We start from the raw sequence: 23,364 nt of genomic DNA on the forward strand, positions 1-23,364 counted from the left end.
TTTGTGATTGATAATTGTTATAATTGTTAAAGCGGTATATCTCGTACTGAACCGGAACAGAGTTACCAATCAAAGCCACAAATTTAATAAAGTTTGGAACTTCTTCAGTATTTGAGGCATTAAAATTTATGAGATATATTAAAAGTTTTAGTATATATCACAAAATACTAAAAAGGTTATTTGGTTTCTGTACAAAAAATAAAACATGTTGTAAGTTCAAAAGACTTGCAAAAGATAAACAAATACACATGAGAGTCATTTGAAATTCAACAATATTGAATAAGTTTCTTATATAAAATTAGTCACACAAAATAATCTTCTAACATAAGTTTCTTGCTAAGAGAACAAACGAAAAAAAGAACATGCGCATAACATGGTTACCCAAGTATTCAAAGAAACACTCGTCCAAATAATAATGCGAGTACCACAAGTTCCTTGCCCACCCAAAACCAACAACAATCCGAGAAAAAAAATAATTCCATAAAAAAAATTATTGTTTTCTTCTAAATAAGCTGATTTCTACCCTTTTCTGCATTTAAAGGAGGATTGGATTAGTAACTTCTCGAACGTTTCTTCCTCTAAAGGATTCAGAGTTACAGTGTTATCGATTAAGGAATACGTCTGTCAGTTAAGTAAAGAAAAAGAAAAAATATGTCAAATCTAGAGATATTGATTTCGATATTTCAAAATTCTATATTATTCATCAAAATAAAAATAAAATAAAATACCGCGTCTCTCTTAATTTTTTTTCAAATTGAATTAGGATTTTTTATTCTTTTAACTAGACATGGACAAAATATTCGTTAGATTCGCTTCGATTCAGTATTCGATTTGATTTGATTCGAAAAATCCGAATATCCGTAAGATTTTGGAGTAAAACAAATAGAAAAATATAATATTCAGTAAAACCGGAGCAAATACCAAATACTGTTTTTAAAAAAGTTGGATATCCGCTTCGATCCGTATTTTCCTATATATATTAGAATATATAATTATGTATCTATATACATATCATAATATAGTTTGTGTATTTGTATATTTTAGGCTTATGTTTTTTATGTTAAGATGTTACTTTGATCATTTTTCTTTTATGTTATGTTCTGATCAGTGGTATTTTAAACTAGCGGGTTTTGGTTTTTGGAATTAGTTTGATGGCATGCTCTTGATCGGTGATATAAAACAATGGTTACGTTTTTTTTTTGGGTACTTATTTTGAAAACATATCAGACAAGAACTTTAAATATCTGATATTTTCTTATTTTCTATAGTTTATAATTTTTTTTTAATATTTAGATGTATCGAAGCGGATATCCGCATATATCACAAAAAAAAATCTGGATATTCGAATTTCCGGATATCCGGAAATTTTCGAATCAAATCAAATCACAAAATCGAGTATTCGGTTGTGACGAATCGAATATCGAATATCACAAAATTTCCGGATATCCGCTTCATGCCCATACCTATTTTTAACACTGAAACAAATCAAATAAAATCCAAAAGTGTTACATGAATCCAAATCTTAAAGGAGTAAACTAGAGAGGTAAACAAATCTAAAACAAACTGAATTAGGATTTTTATCTAGTAGGATTATAAACAAATCTATTAGCTGAAATAAATATGGAACCTGTAATACATAATCACGAATTCTTTTTTTTATCTGCACATAATTTCCAAAAGTAAAATAGATAAATGATAAAACGCAAGTTTTTTACTTTTAACTATTAAGTCATAAGTTTCTTTGGAGTTTCTTCTATTGTAGTAGTAGTTTTTTTCTGTTAGAAGTTTATATAACAATAAAAATTACTACATGATGTCAAAAAAATAAAAAATTACTACCTATACATAGATAATACCGCAAGTAAAACAAATTGCCAATATTGTTATAAAAAAAAAAAAAGGCAACATCAGCATTAATTACAAATTCTAATTAGAATCCAACCTCCTATTTTCTTTTCTTGTATTATTCAACTAACCACATCTTCCTTCTGATTACCATAACTTACTATTCCTATTAAATTATAAAATAGAAAAATAATCTCTCTGTTATAAATACAAATCCCCACATCAAGTATTTTGCTATTCACAATCTCTGTTTATTTCGATATCACTTTAGAAACATGTCTCCGAAGTTTCTCCCGTGGTTGAGCCTAGTCGCTCTTCTTTGGCTTCAATCTTTCAATGGCACCAACTTGAGTTTCCCTGCTTATTCTTCACAGCTTAAAGAGTTTCTCAAAATCTCTCAGTTTAAGCTTAATTATCTCTCTTTCGCCTCTGACGCTGGAAAAGTCCTAGGTTTTATCTCCGGTATCGCCGCCGTTTATCTTCCTCTTCCTCTTGTCCTTCTTGCCGGAGGTTCATTAGGGTTTGCCGGCTACGGTCTCCAGTATCTCTCCATCGTCAGGAAGATGTTTACTTTATCGTTTTCTCAGATGTGGTGTCTGAGTTTCTTGGCCGGGAACAGTATCTGTTGGATCAACACAGCTTGTTACATCGTCGCAATCAACAGTTTTCCGGTGAACCGTCAAGTCGCCGTGGGGATCACGGCAAGTTATCAAGGTTTGAGTGGGAAAATCTACACCGACATGGTCCACACTTTGTTTCACACGTCTCAACGCGAAGAAGCTTCGGGTTATCTCTTGCTTAACTCTCTAGTTCCATTGGTCGCTTGCCTCGTGACGGCTCCTATGTTGATGAGACACGGAGGAGACAAAACGACGTCGTTTTCTGGTGATGTTAAAGTCGGTTTCATCGTTTTGTTCGTCCTGACTATAGCCACGGGGATTTACGCCGTGGCTACGAGTCTTGTCTCGGCTCCTGCGGTTTTAGTTCTTGTAGGCATTGCTCTGTTTCTTCTTGCTCCTCTTGCTATACCAATTGGAGTTGGATTGGAAGAGCTCATGTCCTCTAGAAAAACTCAACAAAAGGTACAAGATCTTGAAGCTCCTCCCGATAAATTTTATTTCGAAGAAGAAGATCACACGAAAGAAGAAGAAGAGTTTGAGAAGGAAATAATTGGAGTTAAAGAAGAAGTCGAGTGGACACAACTATGGAAGAAACTCGATTTTTGGATATATTTTGGACTTTATTTGTTTGGTCCAACGGTCGGGCTAGTGTTTATGAATAATCTTGGTCAGATCGCTGAGTCTCGTGGCTCCACCGCGACCAGTTCCTTGGTCGCTCTCTCGTCGTCGTTCGGGTTTTTCGGCCGCTTGCTTCCTTCGTTACTCGACTACTTCTTCTCTAGGTAAAAATCACTTACTTTTTTTTTTTTTTTTTTTTTTTACCCTTTTGATTAATTACAACCTAATCAATTATATTCCTTAATAATACAACCACGTTGACCTAACAAGGCTAGCACGTAAAATTATAACATATGTTGCATTCTTTGCATCTATCTACGTGTTTGGTCTCATTCATCGAACAACCTTCGACAAATCGACACCTTCTTTATAATCAATCTCCTAATTACTCGGAAAAATTAATATTTATTCTAATATTTTGTTTTACTTTATTCATTATAGGAACAAATACATGCCATCAAGTCCGGTTTCTATGGCGGGTTCACTGGTAGCAATGGTAGCTTCGTTTCTCCTCCTCCTCATCGACTCTGATATCGCTCTCTACATAAGCACGGCGATGATCGGCATCTTCTCCGGAGCCTTGACTTCACTCTCCGTCACAATGACGGCAGAGCTTTTTGGGACGAAGCATTTTGGAGTTAACCACAACATTGTTGTCGGAAGTATTCCCCTTGGATCTTTTTCTTTCGGTTTGTTAGCCGCTAAAGTTTACCGCGACGGAGCCGCCCTCTATGGAGACGATGGCAAGTGTTTTGGGATGCATTGCTTTCAAACCACTTTGGTATTTTGGGGAATGCTCTGTTCGATCGCAGCTCTTCTCGCCGCCGTTTTATATGTACGCAACCGCAAGTTCTATTCGCAGAAGCCGTAGAAGAAGGAGAAGAAGAACAACAAGAAGTTTTGATGGCAAAACGTAGCGTTTTCCGTTGGCCTCAAGCAACCGCAATTTTGTTGGTAGCATCCGTAATTATTTATTTAACCGATGTAAACCGGTTTAAGAGTAACCGACGGTCAGGTTTTTTTGTATATGGGTTAGTCGAAGATGTAAAAAACTAGATAGAGTAACAATAGTATATACATTGAATCATTGATCGAGATTTTATAAAGATCATTTTTAATTATTATTCTTAATAATTATTTGAGAGCAAATTCAAAAAAAAAAAAATTTGGCTGAGTTAGTGCTAGATCATTTATGTATCTGAAGAATTTAAAACGACTTTGTTTGATTATTAGTGGAAAATAGGACTTGACGAAATTTCGGGTGAGTCTAATTATTATATGCCACAATAATATTCTGTTGGTACGTAGTTGGTGTTCTTGTTGGTTCGAACGTGGGTTCTTATTTAAGTAAATTGGAATTGTAATGTGAACCAGGTTTTATGGGACCCCAACAATAATCAATAAACTTTTTCACCTAAATCAAATTATTTGCATTACTCTATGATGTCCAGATATTTTTATTGGTAAGTGATTTATTAGACGTCGGTTTTGCGAGAGTGACGACGTGAACGTTTTCACCCACAGAGGGGATCTAAACCAATATATGGTCGAGATCAAGACATGCATGATTTATTTTACGCAGCATTTAAGATTTGAGCTTCATACCTATATTATATACGATTGATGCCATCAAACATTTCCATTGAACGTTAAAATCCAAAGATCTAAGATACAATTGTTAATATAAGCTAGATACAAACACACACAAAAATACACATTTTTTTAACTAAGATATATATGATTAATTTTCATAATACTGACCAGGTGTAAATAACTTGGAGATGGATAAATATATCATTCTTTTAAATTTGTTGTCATGATCAGTGGTTAACTCCACGAAACAACTTACAATAAATGTTACCATACGTGGCCACTGAAGTGGCCTGGCCAATTTTACACTCACAGTTTTATAAAACAAGATCTGATGTATTATTAATTTGAATAGGTTAATAGTGATCATTTACTCATTAATTCTAGTCTAAACTCAGAGAGCCTTGTAAAAAATTAACCAAATTGCATACGGTCTTTAACATGAGTACATGACTACTAGCTAGCATGTACCATCTTGACCCATTGTGGTAGGTAGTACAAAAAAAATTTATAAACATCTTTTGAATCATGATTAAAATGTTTGTGGCCAATTTCAATTTCAAGGTGAATAGTTATTCGAATAGTGTCCATATATATAATTCGTCTCAAAGGAGGTTTAATGACTTTGCCAAAGTATTTTTAGATAATTTAGAGGGCAAAATGTGTAACAATTATTGTGGACTTTCAAAGTCCGTTATATGTAGTCCTTAGCCAAAGGATATTCTAAAATCCTATTGTGATATGATTAAGATATTTTGACCATTTAATTATTCATGTTTATCTATACTAATATTTGGGAAGTACATCCTAAGAGTCATAACTTAGATTTTGTAAGATATTACAATATATGCCATTATATAATTCTAATCATAAAATTTATTCCATAGTTTATTAACTTAACACAAAGACTGTATAGTTCATGGCTCAGAATAGCATTATTTGTCTTAGCCTCAAAAAAATGAATAGTTTTAAGTTAATAAAGGTTATAGTCATTGATTTACATAATGCGTTGTTTTTAATAAAATGATATTTATTACAAAAATGTTTTGTATTTTCAATTTGCTGAGAGACATTAAACCCTTTTTAACTTATTTGACCAACAAAATATTCTTAAATTTAGTATCAATTACTTGTTTTGACCATACTAGTTATATCTTTAATTAGATCCTGCTTTCTTCTTTATCTTTTGTTATCAGTTTCAAGAAGAACAAACTTACAAAATAAGAGAACCAGCATGGTTCAAAAACCAACTCACTCCTACAGAAAACAAAGCTCTTTCCCTTATAAATTACCAAAGACATTTCAAATTCAACAAAGTAAAAACAAGAAATCAAAATAATTTTCACAATGTATACATCTAAAACCTTAGTGTTTGGTCTTTTCGTTGCAACACTCCTCGTGTCTTGCAATGCGGCTGCAAACGCCACAATGCAGCCGCTTTTCCCAGCGATTCTAATCTTCGGGGACTCAACCGCAGACACAGGCAACAATAACTACGATTTACAAACCATCTTCAAGGCTATGCATCTTCCTTACGGAGTTGATCTCCCCGGCCATGAAGCGAGCGGAAGATTCTCGAATGGAAAACTAATCTCTGATATCATTGCTTCCAAACTCAACATTAAAGAGTTGGTTCCTCCATTTCTACAACCAAACATCTCCGACCAAGACATTGTCACTGGCGTCTGTTTTGCATCCGCGGGTGCGGGCTACGATGACCGGACCTCACTCTCGAGCAAAGCAATCCCAGTCTCACAGCAACCAAGCATGTTCAAGAATTACATTGCTCGTCTGAAAGGTATCGTAGGGGACAAGAAAGCGATGGAGATCATCAACAACGCTTTAGTGGTCATAAGCGCAGGGCCTAACGACTTCATCTTGAACTTTTATGATATCCCCACGAGGCGTCTCGAGTATCCTACTATCTATGGTTACCAAGAGTTTATCCTCAAGAGGCTTGACGGTTTTGTCCGGGTAAAATCTCATATATTTTGTTTTTCTAGGTTTAAGACCAGTAGTTGATATTTCTTTGAGTTATGTTCTTATATTTGTCGTGTTGAGTCTCTAATCTTTTTCTATTCTGTGTCCAGGAGCTTTATAGTTTAGGTTGCCGAAATATTGTGGTCGGAGGGCTACCTCCAATGGGATGTTTACCGATCCAAATGACCACAAAAATGAGAAACATATTGAGATTTTGTGTGGAACAAGAGAACAAAGACTCCGTTTTGTACAATCAGAAACTAGTAAAGAAACTGCCTGAGATCCAAGCGTCTCTACCCGGAAGCAAGTTCCTTTACGCCAACGTCTACGACCCATTAATGGACATGATCCAAAACCCTAGTAAATACGGTATATACCATATCCAATAATCTTCCTTGTTCCACAAGTCATCTAAATCTCAATCTCACTAATTTATGCAATATGAACTCATCGGTGTACAAATGAAAACAGGATTCAAGGAGACAAAGAAAGGATGTTGCGGAACAGGATACTTGGAAACGGCCTTCATGTGCAATCCCTTTACAAAGACTTGTCCGAATCACTCGGATCACTTGTTTTGGGACTCAATTCATCCCTCAGAAGCTGCTTACAATTACATTGGCAACTTTGTGGATGCTCAGATTCGAGGCTGGATTAAGGCTTAAGCCAATAAACATTACGAAATTAATCAACTAAACAATGTATTTTGTCTTGGGATTGACAAGGCACGTAGTTATGGCCCTATAGATGCTTTGTATTGGACTACGATTAGATTTTCTTTAAATTTACTCTAATATTAATATAATCTACATTCAATATTTCCCCATATTACAATTTTGTAAAAGAAAAAAAAAACACTTCTTTTCATTTTCTACGAGTGGAAAGAAAGTCCAAAAGAATGTTCTACAACTTATGAAAGCCAAGAGTCAAGGGACAATAAATTCCAATAAAAATCGAATTTAATGATCATGACGACGACATGTTGAGACGAAGATTTGCTGCATCGTCAAAGGATTAAATCAAAACGAAGAGTGTGACTGAGAGAAACGTTACGAAGCAAAGTAAAAAATGAAACATACAATGAATGATTACACGTCTTCATGTCATGTATAATGTAACCCCAACATTTACTCATTGCTAACTTCCCTACTTAATTGATATTTATTATGATTTTGATATCGTATGACTTATGAGTTATGATACAAACAAAACAAATCTGACGCATGATTGACGTCAGATATGACGCCATTCGGCCATCGGGAACTACAAGTCTCTTTCTCCAATTTTTAGGACAACCAAATTTAGCATGGATACATATCGTCTGAATTTACTTGTGTTTGTTTGTGTGTTCGACTTCTTTACTTTATGTCCTAAAATAAAAGATTGAAAATCAGAACAACTTTTAGTGATTTATGGAATTTTTTTCGTTCATTTATACACAACCTTCACTACTTACTTATTCATACTAGATTTTAATCTGCAATACACCGCAGAATGATTTAATTTTAAAGTTAGTATAAAAATATTTTGTAAATTGTATATCCTTATAACATATTTATTTATATTATAGTTTACAATTGTTATTAAGTAACAGTTGATCACGAGTCCACGAGATAATTATTAATAAACTGAGGATTTAACCCGTATTAAAGCGGTATATAAATATTGATTCAAATTCGTCCGTCATATAAATCTTTTCCGAAATATAACATGTTCCGTAATTTCTTAACCCGTCCCGTGATTTGTTTTTATTTTAAAATTTAATGATTTTTATTATATATAAAAGTTTACAAATCATATTATCCTCTAAGACTACGGGACATTATACCACGGGACAATTTTTGGTTTTATACAATCTTTTCTAAATGAGACTGATTTAATATGTCTAATATTTGTGGTATTAAAAAAAAAAGATTTAATCCGTATTGAATGGTGGATTAATGATATTTTAATCTTTTTATTATTGTTGATTCAAAAACTCATCCCGCCAAACCCGTCCGGCAAAAAACTCATTTATTTTATTAATGTTCTTATTTATGATATGATTCTGAAACATTGTCTAAATATTTTAATCGATGTAGAACGTTGAACACACATTTTCGTCAATTGGATAATATATGTCCGTTTTTAAAATTTCGAATCACAATATATGTAGAAAAAAAATTGATTTTTTTTTAGGAGAATCATAATTATAAATCTTAATCAAATCTTCTAAATATCTAAATTATTAAATATTGAATATCCGGTGTATGAGTTGGGTTAAATATAACCCGACCCAACAAATTTTTTGTGAAGGATTTTTTGAAACGGGTCGGATATCCAAATAACCCGGAAGCATTTTTACCCACCCGTCACCAAAGTGTTGCAAAAATACTAGTATAGATTTGTCTACGAAATCATGTTTACTTGTTCCAGATGAGCCAATAATCTTAAGAGAACTTTGTGTTTGCTTTTACAATTTACAACAAACAAACAAAAACAGAGAGACCTTAATCTGAATCAAAAATAATGTGAAGTGAAGAAACTTTAGATGCTTCTTATAAAAGTTTCTTAGATTCAATGTAAATGAAACAATAAAACATAAAACATTTAATCAAAGGTGCACAAAAAATAGATGTGACTAATGTTAAGACTCTCATAGAGCCTGATGAATAGGTACTGAAACAGAACTCAATTCTTCATCATCTTCTGTCTTCTTCAAATTCATCCATGGTTTCGCGGCTTTCCACTCCTCCCAACCTTTCCTTACATCTTCCAATTCCTCGTCTATCAAACCATCATTCCTATCTAAATGCTCCACCCACTCTTTCCATGGAGATTTCTCAGAATCCAAGAATCTACTCACCTGTGGAACCATCACTGCTCTGTAAAACTCCTCTATATCCTTCTCCACTTCTTCTGATTCACCCGTTGCTTCCATCCCCGGCCTCTCAGGCAATCTACGCACTTCGAAACTGTTTCCTCTCAGGATCAGTACTTCAGATGGAGCAAGAGGCAAAACGATTCTTGTGAACTTGTTTAGAGATAGTCTTATGATGTCTCTAGGAAGCAGCTCTCTCTTCACTGCCACGGCCGTTCCAATCATCTTCCGTATCTAACTTCCAAACAAAAATAACAATGATAGTGATTTAGTTACGCTACTATAAGCAATCCATGTTACTGTATCATTATGTATATATACATTACCTGATGTAACATGAATGATTCTCCCCATATGGAGATCTCGACAAAGCCGAATCCAAGTGAATTCTCTAGCTTTCCACTACGACATCGAAACACTTTTCTGAAATGAGCACCACTCAGCTTATCTGTCTCATCTGGCTCGTACAGCCATTTTGCACGACTGTTCACCTGAGAATTATCAGAATCAGGAGGAACATGTTCATCAGATTCGCCATCCATTTCTTTTTCTTCTTCTTCTTCAATTTCTCTGTGGTTCTCCTCTGTAAACTCTGATTCTGATGCTTTGATTGATTTTGGTATTCTTGGAGGGCGTCCGTTTCTTTGCTTTATTTTTTGTTCCGATTTCCTTCTGTATCGTGACCGCTGTGTATAGTTATGGAAAGGATATTCACCCTACAAGTAAAAAAACAATGCCAATGAAGCAAAAATGTAATAAAACATGAAGTCTCTGATAACCAAAGAAACGATGCAAAGCTCTCACCTCAAATTCATTTAGAATTTTATTAAAATCCGTAATGTGATAGTCAATCTCATCTGAAGTAAAGCTATTCTTGATCCCAATAACATCGACAGGGAGGAGATAAGAATATTTCCGCAGCGTACACTCCCTTCGGGGATCAAATCTCCTGTGAATATACAAAGCTTTTCATTGTGAGTCAAGTATGAGGTTGCAACCTATCAAATGATAAAAGTTCTCACTCACCTATTTGACGGTAAAACACTGAAAACTCTGATATTCTCGGGAAGATGTTTGCTAATGCATTTAGCAAGAACAGTGCCCTGAGGATCATCCTTCCACGCCGTCTCAGGGATCTCCATTTTCAGCGATATTGACGTTGCCAAAGAATGAACCTAAAACAAGTTACCAACAAACAACAATCAAAGACATACACAGTGCATCAGAAGACGATCATCAGTAGCTAATGGAACAGAGCAAAGAAAAAAGCTTACTCCTTTATCAGTTCGACTACTTCTAGCCCAACCAATCTTATGAAGATCACCATAGTTACTATCTCTAATCCCACCTGCCTTATATATAGCAACTTCCAATTCACCCTCAATAGCTACAAATTCAAGATGTACATAAAAACATGATCTTAGAGATGTACAAGGTAAAGAACCATGAAATTGGACATTGCAGGAAGTAATAGAAGAATTAGGGTTTAGGGTTTAAGCTGAGATTCACTGTCGAGAGTAAAAATCCAAACTTTAAGACGAAACACTTACTTTTGAGAGAAGGGTCGTCTCTTTGAATCTGCAAACCTGAAAATGGAGGATAAAGTCAGAAACTTTGTACAGAAGAATGTTTCAATTCATAATCAAAATCAATCAGGAACTAAAAATGTTACCTCTGTAATCAGTACCCACGTATCCAATTCGAATGACGACCTTCTTCTTCCGATATGATTCCCATTTATCGGCGAGAAAGTTGTCGGAAGAAGACGGTGAGAGTGAAGTAGACGACGGCTGAAATGCGGCGGAGGAAGATAATCGTACTAACGCTGGTGTGACCCGAATAAGTCGGGTCGGGTACCAGAAGACCCGAGAAGGAATTGGAATTCGTAGAAACGAGACTGCCATGAAAGAAACTGGGCTAAGTTTCTAGAAAACGAAGCGAACATAAAAAAGCTCCGGTGAATTCTTCTTTTCTTCTAACTAGGCGCCGGTTTTCGTCATATAAAACAACGTGTAGTTTTTAGATATATACTGAAAACATCACGACGTTGAGCTGTCCAAGGGAAAACTATAAAACCCTCTCGGCTCACCTCCATTAAACGCTCCATCATCATCACCTTCGTTTCTTCTCTCGCTTCCTTAGTCCATCTCCAAAACTTTGAAGATAGTAAAGTTCAAAATTTAACTGGTGATAGACGATCATGAATGATGCAGCCATGCATATATGAAGGTAGTGTTCTTCTTCTCTGTATGAATTAGCCAATGGGTTTTTTTTTGCATGTTAAATCAAATGGATCCTGAAACCAAAGTCACCAAAATGCTTGTTTTTGTTTTAAAATTAGCGGGAGGGTTTATTAGGCAAAGGCTTGAGACCAGAGGATGTAGAACAGCGTCCGGGTGTGTTTAGTGGGACGGTTGTTGGTTTATGTATTTTTTTAGTGAATCACTAAGTGTTCTGCTTCCATGGTAGGTATATGTGAAGCTTGTATATGTTTCCATCACCTCTTGTGTTTGGAAAAGAGTATGATAGCAGAGTAGCAGACGAGCCTAACTGCACTCACTCAGCAAAAGAGGTCAAAAAGGGCTAGTCTGTCTGATAAGGCACATGAACATGATGAAACCTACTCAGGCTAAAGAACAAGCCTATGAAGATGAGAAGTACGAAGCAAATCTCTTGAAACACTCAAAAAGACAACCCCGACAAATAGGTAAACCTGTAGCTAGACAAAGAGAACTCTCAGAAATGATCTTCCCGGCAGGGACATGATCGGTCTATACAAAACAGTCTTACTCTACTGTCTAACCAAAGAAATAACAAGAACGAAGTAAGACGATTCAGCTTGGTGGTGCTCAACTGACAAAGGCTAGAGTAGAGCTAGAGCAGTTAAACAAGTTGCAGAAACAAGTGGATTGCCTCAACAGGAAGTCGAGAACGATAAAGAATATACAGTAACGTCCACGAAATCGGCGGCTGTGATTGAAACCGCAGTTAACCACCAAGGAGACTGAACATAAAGCAAACACAAGAGCTCAAAGAAGCAAATGTCAGCTTGGCCAGCATGATCTCCGTGCCTGTTCAAGAAAACAGTAGATGTATATTCTCATCAGGAAACAGTGAATTCAACGCGTCTGAACTCTACGAGAAATTCCCAGAGGATCTCAGTACCGATTCCGAAAAGGCGAAAAGAGTAGTTCATGTTTTTGCTTTAAGTAGACTATCAAAATCCTTTGATCCAATCTGTTTCACTACTCAAACAGAGAAACACTAAAGAAGTGGTATATAACATCAATAGCTATAAGAACTCTATACCAAAAACACCAACAAGTGAATGAATTACAACAGTTTGCTCTTATTGATCTTCATGAATGTTGCGAATTGCAGCAGTGATTTTCTTACAATCAAACTCCATCGTCTTCATCCAATTCTCAAAATCTCCAATCTCCTAACAAAATCAAGTAACCAAAAAACACACAGATCCATCATTGAACAACTAAAGAAGACGAAACGAGATTTGAAGATCGTAGAGAATGAGAAAACCTTAACGGCGCTATTAACGGCGTGAGTGACGGCAAGCCATTGATCCATTTGTTTGCCGAATTTCGCCACCGTAACCGCAAGATTCCTAATCTCCGACTCAATCCGTTTCTCGTTCACGAAACACTCTTCCACTCCTCCGTTCACCGCCTTCACTAGCAGATCCGCCGTTCTCGCCGCGTGTCTGATCGCTTCCTTCCTCGATCTCTCTGTTTTCCATTTTGTGTCTCTGTGAATCTCACTTTTTTATCCTCGATTTTTGATCGGAATTAGCTAGGAATGAGTCGATTTACGTACCGGTCTTTTCCCGGAGCTGTAACGACGATCGACGATTGTCATCGATTAGCTGTAAGAGACTCGATTCCAATGTTCCAGTCTCTTCTTCCGTTTTCTCCTTCTCTGAAAAAGGTAACACACGCCCACGCGCCGCCGAGAGTGACATCGGCGTATTCAATATCTCTCTCTCCGGTGAATTGGTTCGTGTCGTATCGTATAAAACAGATATGTTCCAGTACGCGCCGTTTTTTTCCAAGAAAACGTCACGCATTTCGTTATAAAATACTGATTATCTTAAAAACAATGTTTTTATTTTTATATTTGTTATTTTGAGTTAAAAAATTAAGGGGGTGTTATTGGTTCCTAATTTACATGGAATTTTGATGACTTTAATAAAATCATAGAAAGTAAACAAATGAAAGATTTTAAACTACTGTTAGAGAGTTTTTGAGAGTTTTCTATAATCTTGTTGATTAGTATTTCATAATCTTGTAAAGTTTTCCAAACAATCTCTCTATTTTCATGATACTTTTCATGACTTTGTTTTGTGAAGAAAAGCGTAAAAAGTCATAAACCAATAACATTATAATTTAATTCATTAACAATCATAGATTCTTTTGTTGTAATTGAATAACACAAAACTTTTAATGACTTTGTAAAAGTATGAATCCAATAACTCCAGATTTATGAAGATTTTAGATTACTTTTTACAAATCTTAAACTAATAACACCAAACTTTAACAAACTTTTAAAAAATCTTGATTGAATAACAACAGATTCTACATAACATTTAAAGTCACTCAAACTCTATTTAAATCACAAACCAATAACACCCCCTAAGGCCATTTTTGAGAGTTTATAAGTTGTTTTTAGATTATAGATTTTGGTTTTAATATTTTAGATTTTGGTTTTTATAATTTTCCATTTTTCCTCAATGATATTTTTAGTGCTTTGAATTTTAATAATAATATTTATCTTTTTTATCTGCTAAAAAAGTTGTACTAGACTTTTTTTTTTTGCCAAAAAGTTGTACTAGACTTTGTATCACCAATCGGATCTATATATTTATAACGATCTAAGAAAATATGTACATATATACATATAGAATAATACTTCCTCCGTTTTATAATATAAATCGTTTTGAGTAAACTTTTTTGTTTCACAATATAAGTCGTTTTCAAGTTTCTATGCAAATTATATATATATTACTTTAATATTTTATAGTTATTTATATTATACAGTTTCTTTTATGATTGGCTAAACTTTTTAAAAGTAGATATTTTTAATCTACGTACTTTTAGTTAAAACGATTTATATTATGAAACGGAGGGAGTACATTGTGTATGTTAACAAGCAAAACATGTATGTTAACAAGCAAAACATGAGCTGTAGCCTGTAGCCTGTAGGTAATGGCTGGAATTAAGAAACATTAATGTAATTATTAAGAGCTTGTGGGACATTGTGTAATCAAGTAATACCAAGACTATGTATGTAATTGCGTCATGTGGTGACTCTGGTACTCTGTTAGGGTTATAAATAGATTCTGTTTGGGTTATGACCTTTAATTAAACACCACATTTAATATTAATACAATTAGTGGTACGTGGGAATGCTCGTTACCAAATTTATATTTTGGTCAACGCCTCCATTTAATGTTAAATCTCATCTAATTTAATAATTATAAGCTCATAACTTCATTAGTAGAGTCTCTCTTGAAATTAAAAGTTTCAAATTTTCAGGACTACAGTATATATGTTAAATTTCTGATTTAGTGTAGAATTATGTTATTTTATTTTTTTCTTTTTTTTTTGAAAACGAGAATTATGTTATTTTCAAGATATAGTATTTGTTACTTTTCTATTTCAACAATTAAAAATAAATTCACACTAATTCAACATATATTTTTTCAAAAAAAAAAACCAATTCAACATATATGTTATGGTTAAATTGATTTGTTTTGTGGGAAAATATAGTAGGAAACAAAACTTATTTACATAGAGAAAAGGAATCCATTTAAGCAATCTTACATATAGCGTGAAAGCAAAACCAACCCGGTTTCAAAAATATAGGCAAAAATATACATCATTCTTGTTATTGTGTAAATGTATTTTCAACTTCGTGTTGGTTAGTTAAATTGTCATATGACTCATGACTCCCATGATTCTATACATTCGTATTCACGTACGTTAGTATGATTAATGGAATCAATCAAAATGAAAAATAGATATAAATCAAATTAATCAAAACCCTATCCTTAACATGGATCACCATTCAATCTCGTAGCTTATGATAAGGGCTATAATAGCATTTTTAAAAAAATTAAGAAACACATAATTCTGATTTAATCAAAGTAATGAACATTATTATCACTGGACAGAGAATTACTGTATCCAGCAGCCGAAGACGGAGGAGGATTATACATAGAATTGGTAGCTGATGAATTAGAAGACGAAGAGGACGACACAACCATGGACGGAGACGGCAAAGAAGCTGGTGGCGTAGGCGGTGGAGCTGGCTGAGAGGACAACAACCTCGGTGGTCGTGGAGGAGGAGGCGGTGGCGGTGGTGGTGGGAGAAGAATCGCTGCCCCGAGATCATGATGATCACAACTCACTGATGAAGTTGTTGTAGTGTTGTGGAAGTTGTTGTTGTTTTGGAGAGAAGTGATGGTGGTGGCTTCTCGGTATTTGTGGCGGAGGATATCTGTACGGACGGCGGTGAGTTCGGATTGGAGAGACTGAATGTGGTGTTGAAGAGCTGAGATTGCTCCCATGCAACCGTAGATTGGATCTCTAAGTCTGAGGTTTGCTTCGTATACTAAACTGTTTGCTGCGTCTCCTCTTTGGCTCTCTCCCACTTCCTACAACATTGTTTAAGTCCATAGTTAATGTATATACATATGTATAACCACATGAAGTAAGATAAACTATACAAAATACTATAAAGTTTTGAAAGTATGTAGGAAATTACCAAAATGGCAAAATCGTAAATAATGGTGTAATAAAATTTTGACGGAATTGAACGAAAATATGTTTGGATTAACTAGTTTCGACAATTCCAATGTTACTAATTTGTTTAAATTGCAAGTGATTTGGAAGATAAATTGTTATAAAATTAAATAATACGAACATACTATTTTAGTTAGTAGCAAACGACACAAAAAGGTTTAGAGAAATTTTGGAGACAAATTTTATTTTATATAAATGTGCAAAATGGTAAGTTAATTAAAAAAACTACTATCTTAATAAAATTAAGAAAAATCTTCTAAGAAAAACTGATACATTCCGATAGTGTTATTCAAATATGATTATTATACGTATAAATAATAAGATAGTATGCAACTATGCATATAGGTCAATCTATATGCCAAAAAAAAGTTCCATTAATCTTAGTATGTGCATCTAATGATAATGAATTTATACCTATGCCAATTAGATAAACCACCTCGACTATATTCTACAAACTCGTTAAATACTATTGTGAATAGATTTGGAAAGAGTCAAACAAAAAATGGTAGATCCATTCAACTATATATCCACATTAATCAACTATGAAATATATGGATCAAAAGAGTAATCAAATCAAGAAACCTTAATTAAAAAAAGAAAATAAATATTCATTAGTGTAGAAAATATATGTACCAGAAGCATCTTGGAGACGTTACTTGCACCGAAGACTTTATGAACGGCGGCGAACTTGTGAGGTTCGTGCGGCGAGAAGTAAGGCGAGAAAGGACACTCCTCCGCACAACGACGGCGGAGGAGCTTACAAGCGGCGCATGGAGTCACGGTGTTCAACGTTGTCCCCGGAGGCACCGCCACATGTCTCCTGATACCCATCACGGCATGATCCGTCGTCGATTCGAAGGTTGGATCTTTCTTTATCTTCTTAACGATCTCGTAGTACTCTCCAAATCCTTCCCTGTTGTTTCCAATCATTTTCACCACCACCGATTTGATTAAAAATCAAAAAGATCGTTAATAGATGTATATATCTTGACTTAATCTTACCTTTCTCGGGACATTCACGCATGCTATTTATAAGTTTGTTTTTGAGAGTATCAATGGAGGAGGAGGAGGAGAAGAAGAAATGAAGAAGAAGAAGAGGAGAAATGGAAGAAATTAAATAAGAGTTTCTTTAATAAGGAGAGTCATTAAGGTGAATTAAATGATCTTTCTTTATTTAAACTGGAAAATCTATAGACTTCTATACTTAATTATATTGTCTAGACGATTAAAGAAGTCTTACTGTCCTGCTCTTGTACGTTAAGGTATTAATTATCAATATTCCGAGTTATGAGTAAGCTCAAGATTTGGAAGAGATCATAAGTAATATCGGACCAAAATTTTGTAGCTTAATGGTTTATATATATGTAAGTTTTGTTATTGTGAGATATATATATTGCATTTTGTTACTAAAAAAACAACAGTCGATATTAAAAGATACAGTATGTGGTTGAAGACCATAATAAAATAGCCTTTTTGGTGATTTAATTCAAATAAGGTCGAGACCCACGATCAAAAGAATTCATAATATATAGTATAAACTTTAATTAGAGATTTAGAGTAGGTGGTTAAAGAAAGTTAGTTGAAGGGAAAAAAAAACTCAAACAAAACATGGCGCAATTGTACCAATCCTTGTATTTGAGCAAGCACAAGGTTTCTAAGATCAGAAGGAGCCATACCGATTTGATCAGATTCAATCAAAATATGGATTAAACGTAGCAAAATCACCCTTAGAAAATAAAATAATCATTAAAAAGACTAATTTTGGAGCTAATAGTCTAAAGATTAAACTCATTTTGTATGTTCAAGTATTACGTTCGACAACGAACCTTTTCATTGTTTTATCTTTGGTCAACCTCTTCACGTGTTAGTTGCTACTAAAAGTGAAAATATGTCAAACGGTGAGAAAAAATCTAATACGATATATATACAAAATAAAATGGTTTCAAAAGAATGAAGAAATGCATAATATTGGACATGTGATTGCACGTGAAGGATGCTTCCATCTAAAAACCCAAATTAAATGCTTAACCAGTTTATAGTTTTTAATCATTGACCGTGATTACAAAATTATTGTTCGTGGTTTTCTTTTTCTCTAGTGTCAAGTACTCTCACGTATTGACATGCATGACTGAACAAAAATATAAAGTCAACAATCAACATCGAGAACATGTGGACACTGCCGATCTCATCAATATCACACTCTTCGATAATCGGTACACGAATTTTCCTTTTCTCAAGTGTAAATGTATTATACATGTTGATGTTCATGTGGACATATATCTTGGGACTAAAATAATTATGAAATAGTATTAATTTGAAAGGGTTTGTTATAACATGTATTCGCAGAACTTGTGTATTACGCAATAATGGAGAGTTGGAGGCTAAAAAGATGGGGTTTTCTTCTTGATCAACAACATTCATTAACATAAAACACATGTTCATAACAATTGATAGACTAAGTGTTTGTTTATGCATTTAGATGCTTAATTTAATTGTTGTATATCCCAAGGCTTTTATATAGTTTTCCTGGAAGAAGATGAGAGACTCAAGATTCAAAAATGTTTAAAATCTTTTATTATATATAAAAGAAAATTACAACAAAGTTGATTTTGATTTGCACACAACTCTTATGTATTATTATTACAACAACTCTATGAAATTAGGAGACATAGTCAAATCTATAAACTCAGAAACTCTTCGTCTCTTCATAGATGACCCATCTCTGCAGCTTGGTGATGGAGTCATCAGATCTATCACCTCAACATCAACCTCAGTCGTCGTTGAGGTGATAAGGTTCCTTCTTCTCCTACAATCTTTCTCCATAGCTTCAGTGGATCCTACAGTTCCATTTGATACTTCATCTTCAACAATCTCTACCAAGCCAAAACCAGTGAAACTTGCTAATCTGTCGTTGAATACAGTCTCGGGTTCTTTCTCCGTAGCTTCAATGGATCCTACAGTGATATGTGATACTTCATCTTCAAAAGTCTCTTCTTCTAATAAGCCAAAACCAGTGAAATTTGCTAATCTGTCTTCTTCATCAAATACAGTTACAGGTACTTTCGCATTTTCAAAATGCCGGCCATGAAGTTCTTTTTCACCTGGATACAAGTCATCCGTTGAGCATGTATCTGCATTCCCAGGCTGGCTTTGGTTGCTACTATCCTCCTCCTCCTCCTCCTCATTCTCTTCATTATCCTTGGGACTCTCTTCATCTTCGGGTTGAGAACCATTGTATAGCTTTGTGAAATACTGAAGATCATCCAAAGCACAAACTTGGACTTTCATGTGTAGAGGTAAACTTGGAGATTTACCGCCGTGGTGTGCATACTTTGACGAGAAATAATTGACTGTGAGGTTTAAACTGATCACCAAGAGACACAAAAGAGATATATAAGTTATGTCGATAAGGCAATGGATATCGAAGCATAGCAACAATAAGCTTCCTTACCTATTCCAAGCTGGAAGATTTAACATTGTGTATACAAGCTTGATCTTGCTTGCAATCCCAGAGAAGGATTTGAAAGCAGCAGCAGCTTCTCTCACTGCAACCGATTCCCTCGGATGCTGCCAAGCCCATTCAAACTGCAACGGGGGTTTCTACGTTAGCCAGACTAAATTTAACAAATGAAGTAAAGACAGAATCTTTTGCCAGGAATAGTAAACATTAGTCAAAGAGTGAAGCTTTGAGATATCAAAGATAAGATCTTTAAGTCGGTAATATCTACTAGGGAGAAAACAAAAGAACCTGAAGGGCAGAGACATTGGTGGGGAAACCATAGATACAGAGAACCATTTCCCATGGACGTTTTTTCTTTGTTCTCCAAGCACCACTAGTGATCTCTCCATTGTGCTGCCTTATTCTCCTCCTCGGGTTTACCGTGAACCTGCAAACCAGATTATGCAATCAATTACTAAACATCCGAAAGTCTGATTAAACCGTCAAATCTTCTATTTGATCAAATTTAAGAAGACAAAGAATTCAATCAAATAAACCCAAAAAATGTAAATCCTTTATCAATCAAACTTTTCAGATTTGATTCAAAAAGCCACAACATCAGTGATCCAACAGAATCTTCAATTCCAAATGCGAATTGGGGAAAGAAAAAAAAAACGAAAGCCAGAGATGAGAGAAAGAAGTACCCGATATAGGTTTGACCCTTATGACGAGGGCTAAGAGAGGTCAAGAGATAACAAGCGAAGAAGCCTTTTCCCTCTTTTCCGGTGACTTCATCCTCACCGACGGGATCTAGGGCTTTCCGATTTCCCCTTTTCTCTCTCATCTCTCTTTCTATCTTGGCTTGAATTCGACCGTTGAACGCAACGAAGATCCATTATTATTTATTACTTATATAAAATCCGTTATCTCGTAAGAATGATAATGGGCCAATTATGATTAAGGCCTATTATTTATACGGAATGGCCCAATTTGGAAACTAGAATCTGTTTAAACCCCAACAGTTTTTAATTAAAATGATATTAGTTACTGATTATTTGTCTATATACAATTCTGTTTTCAACTTTGTTTATGACACGAGGATGATAAAATTAATACAATGCATTAAGTTACAAATTTAGGTTAATACTTTTAAAACAAAGTTTGTTTGTTTTTTTTAATTAACATTGAGCCACAATTGGCTGGTCCATTTATCATTTGCTACTAGACTACGGTCACTTCACTATTAAATAAAGTTATATAATTGATTTTCTATAAATATATAAAAAAAAAACAATGTTTTCTTGCTTCACATGACATTGTTACCCATTACATAGGTCTCCTATTGATTTTGGATGTTATAAAAACTGCTCACTTATGTTTTACTTTTTTCTACACCTAGATTTTCAGCTTTCAAATAATATATCTTCATATTATATCCTCTATTTCTTTTTTCCTTTCGACTATAATAAATGATTTTTAAAATTTTAAGTTTATCTATATATAATCAAGAATTTATTTTTAATTTTGATCTTTAACTTTGGTTTAGTAGAGTTTTGGTTATTAATATTTCTTTATTTTATTTTAGCTATAGTAGACTTTGATTTCAGAGCATTTGTTACGATAAAATTTAATGTCAAAAATAGAAAATTTGGATATATTAAAATTTTAATATTATTATTTGTGCTATACAATCCTATTTCACAGTTTCGTTTTATTTTTTTCACTCAGCAACTTCTTCATAGCATGAATTGAAGAAACTAGTGTTGTAGAATTTAACCATGGACAATTTTACTCCTAAATGCACATGAGCATACCCTCTTTTTTAGTAGTGAATTACTCAACCGCCAAAATCACACTAACCAAAGAGAGTTTTGTTGTTTTCATGATATTAGAAAACAGTTAAAGATTTATACTTTTGCATCATCATTAATGCTTCAACGGTGCTTGGCGGGAAAATGGTCATTAAAAATTAAAAGAGAACAAACTTAAAAATGGACTGTCAAATGGGGCATTTTTGAAAAGCGGTATTGAAAAAGGAGTATTTTTAACAATTTCTCAACAAAATATATCTTCTTCTTTTGAAAATAATATATGACCTTTGATATATATATATATATATATATATAACATGTAATTGAAAGTATATACCAAACTCAAATATATATATATATATATATATATATATATATCTTTGTAAAAACCACAAATCAAAGCATATATTATGATGTTTATAAATTAAAGAGAGAATTTGGAAAGATGGCGTCGTCTCTCTCGAAAGGCGACTCTGAGGGCGATTTTCGCCTTTGTTTATATCTTTTCGTTTTTCTCTGATGGAGAATCTTTCCGACTGACGAAAACCATCCGTATCTCTCTCTGGTTTTTTACGGCGGTTTATTTCTGCCTAAAGTCAACGGTAGTTTCTTGTCTCCCCCCTTTCGGGAGTTAACTGTCAACCGAAACCGCCATGGACCACAAACTATAAAAACCAACAATTTGTCTCCTTTTCTCAACCAATTCTCTCTACAATCCAATCCCAAGTGCGAATCATGAGTGACTATCTCCGAAAATCCGTTCAAGACCTCGATCTGGGTATCGATGATGACCCAATCGCCCTCCCTGCAGATTTTGTCTCTCAAGCGGCCTCTGTCAACCGTTTCTCTCAGATTGTCACAACGGTGAACCCGCGCAAACAAAACTTAAGAGCCCTCATTGGACAAATGCCAAGAGTCTGGGGTTTTGCTGATTCCTGTGTCGGACGAAGTCTGGGTAAGGGTCAAGTGCAATTCAAATTCCATACTGAAGAATCGATGAATTTGGTTCTCAGGCGTGGTCCTTGGCCCTTTAATGACTGGATGTTATCCATCCATCGTTGGTATCCGAACATCTCAGAGGAAGAAATGAAAATCATTCCTTTTTGGGTTTAGATTCAAGGTATTCCTCTTCTCTATTTGACGAATGCTATGGCTCGTGTTGTTGGAAATAAGTTAGGTAGAGTTTCTGCTGTGGATTTTGATGAGAATGTGAGTCAAATGGGATTTGTGAGGGTTAGGCTAGACTGAAATTTTGATGATCCACTTCGTTTCCAAAGGAACATTCAGTTTAACAGAGATGAGAACACCATCATTAAGTTCCGGTTTGAAAGGCTGAGGAACTTTTGCACCAAATGTGGTTTTCTGAAACATGATGCAAAAGAATGTTCTCTTGTGTTTGAAGATGGTAATCCTGCAGATTTTGATGATGGGAATAATGGGGATTTTCAAGACAATGCTAATGAGGATCAACACAACAATTATGATGGTGACAATGAGATGGCTGAAGATGAAGATGACTCTCTCCCTAGTGTTGATCCGGCTACTTTGATCCCTGGCCTTCAGAGACAAGCGGCTTCTGCTTTCAACATTACTTTCTCTCCTTCAGTTTCTGTTTCATCCAACAGTCTTAGTGTTTTTGAAGACACAGAGTTAACTGCTGAAAGACTTATGTACCTTCACGCCAAACTCACCCGTGAGGCACTTCTGAATGAAAGAAAAGATGACCTCCTTGAAGCAGATTCTGCCAAAACAAAGACTGAGTTTGTGTTCACCAAAAGAAAAC

General features: G+C 34.6%; 6 protein-coding genes across 7 annotated transcripts; 2 read left to right on the forward strand and 4 right to left on the reverse strand.

Moving 5' to 3' along the window:
* The first annotated feature begins 1,386 nt into the window (after positions 1-1,386).
* Positions 1,387-4,769, forward strand: LOC9317167 (protein NUCLEAR FUSION DEFECTIVE 4). Its single transcript, XM_021027158.1, has 2 exons — positions 1,387-3,247; positions 3,525-4,769. Exons 1-2 carry the CDS (start codon positions 2,121-2,123, stop codon positions 3,952-3,954), a joined length of 1,557 nt encoding a protein of 518 aa, XP_020882817.1. The 5' UTR covers positions 1,387-2,120; the 3' UTR covers positions 3,955-4,769.
* Positions 4,770-5,923: 1,154 nt separating this feature from the next.
* LOC9315328 (GDSL esterase/lipase At2g30310) lies at positions 5,924-7,546 on the forward strand. Its single transcript, XM_002879215.2, has 3 exons — positions 5,924-6,647; positions 6,764-7,022; positions 7,125-7,546. Exons 1-3 carry the CDS (start codon positions 6,021-6,023, stop codon positions 7,316-7,318), a joined length of 1,080 nt encoding a protein of 359 aa, XP_002879261.1. The 5' UTR covers positions 5,924-6,020; the 3' UTR covers positions 7,319-7,546.
* A 1,576-nt stretch (positions 7,547-9,122) lies between these two features.
* On the reverse strand, positions 9,123-11,526 carry LOC9315329 (putative tRNA pseudouridine synthase). The gene is made up of 7 exons (XM_002881054.2): positions 11,186-11,526; positions 11,064-11,099; positions 10,788-10,900; positions 10,540-10,688; positions 10,318-10,462; positions 9,840-10,229; positions 9,123-9,747 (listed from the first exon to the last, which is right to left on the reverse strand). Exons 1-7 carry the CDS (start codon positions 11,415-11,417, stop codon positions 9,289-9,291), a joined length of 1,524 nt encoding a protein of 507 aa, XP_002881100.1. The 5' UTR covers positions 11,418-11,526; the 3' UTR covers positions 9,123-9,288.
* A 660-nt stretch (positions 11,527-12,186) lies between these two features.
* LOC9317168 (biogenesis of lysosome-related organelles complex 1 subunit 1) lies at positions 12,187-13,538 on the reverse strand. The gene is made up of 4 exons (XM_002881055.2): positions 13,345-13,538; positions 13,051-13,256; positions 12,679-12,955; positions 12,187-12,584 (listed from the first exon to the last, which is right to left on the reverse strand). The coding sequence occupies exons 1-3, from the start codon at positions 13,487-13,489 to the stop codon at positions 12,863-12,865; spliced, it is 444 nt and encodes a 147-aa protein (XP_002881101.1). The 5' UTR covers positions 13,490-13,538; the 3' UTR covers positions 12,187-12,584; positions 12,679-12,862.
* Positions 13,539-15,535: 1,997 nt separating this feature from the next.
* Positions 15,536-17,675, reverse strand: LOC9317169 (LOB domain-containing protein 13). Of its 2 annotated transcripts, XM_002881056.2 has the most exons (3): positions 17,334-17,675; positions 16,965-17,244; positions 15,536-16,183 (listed from the first exon to the last, which is right to left on the reverse strand). In XM_002881056.2, the coding sequence occupies exons 1-3, from the start codon at positions 17,345-17,347 to the stop codon at positions 15,665-15,667; spliced, it is 813 nt and encodes a 270-aa protein (XP_002881102.1). In that variant the 5' UTR covers positions 17,348-17,675; the 3' UTR covers positions 15,536-15,664. The 2 variants fall into 2 exon arrangements, with proteins under 2 accessions (XP_002881102.1, XP_020884301.1); XM_021028642.1 differs by lacking the exon at positions 17,334-17,675 and having other exon boundaries at positions 16,965-17,276.
* Positions 17,676-18,906: 1,231 nt separating this feature from the next.
* Positions 18,907-20,659, reverse strand: LOC9317170. The gene is made up of 4 exons (XM_021030038.1): positions 20,475-20,659; positions 20,080-20,218; positions 19,783-19,916; positions 18,907-19,695 (listed from the first exon to the last, which is right to left on the reverse strand). The coding sequence occupies exons 1-4, from the start codon at positions 20,612-20,614 to the stop codon at positions 18,972-18,974; spliced, it is 1,137 nt and encodes a 378-aa protein (XP_020885697.1). The 5' UTR covers positions 20,615-20,659; the 3' UTR covers positions 18,907-18,971.
* Between the last annotated feature and the right edge of the window lie 2,705 nt (positions 20,660-23,364).

The sequence above is a fragment of the Arabidopsis lyrata genome (genome assembly GCF_000004255.2).
Source record: "Arabidopsis lyrata subsp. lyrata unplaced genomic scaffold ARALYscaffold_4, whole genome shotgun sequence".
Taxonomy (NCBI): Eukaryota; Viridiplantae; Streptophyta; class Magnoliopsida; order Brassicales; family Brassicaceae; genus Arabidopsis; species Arabidopsis lyrata.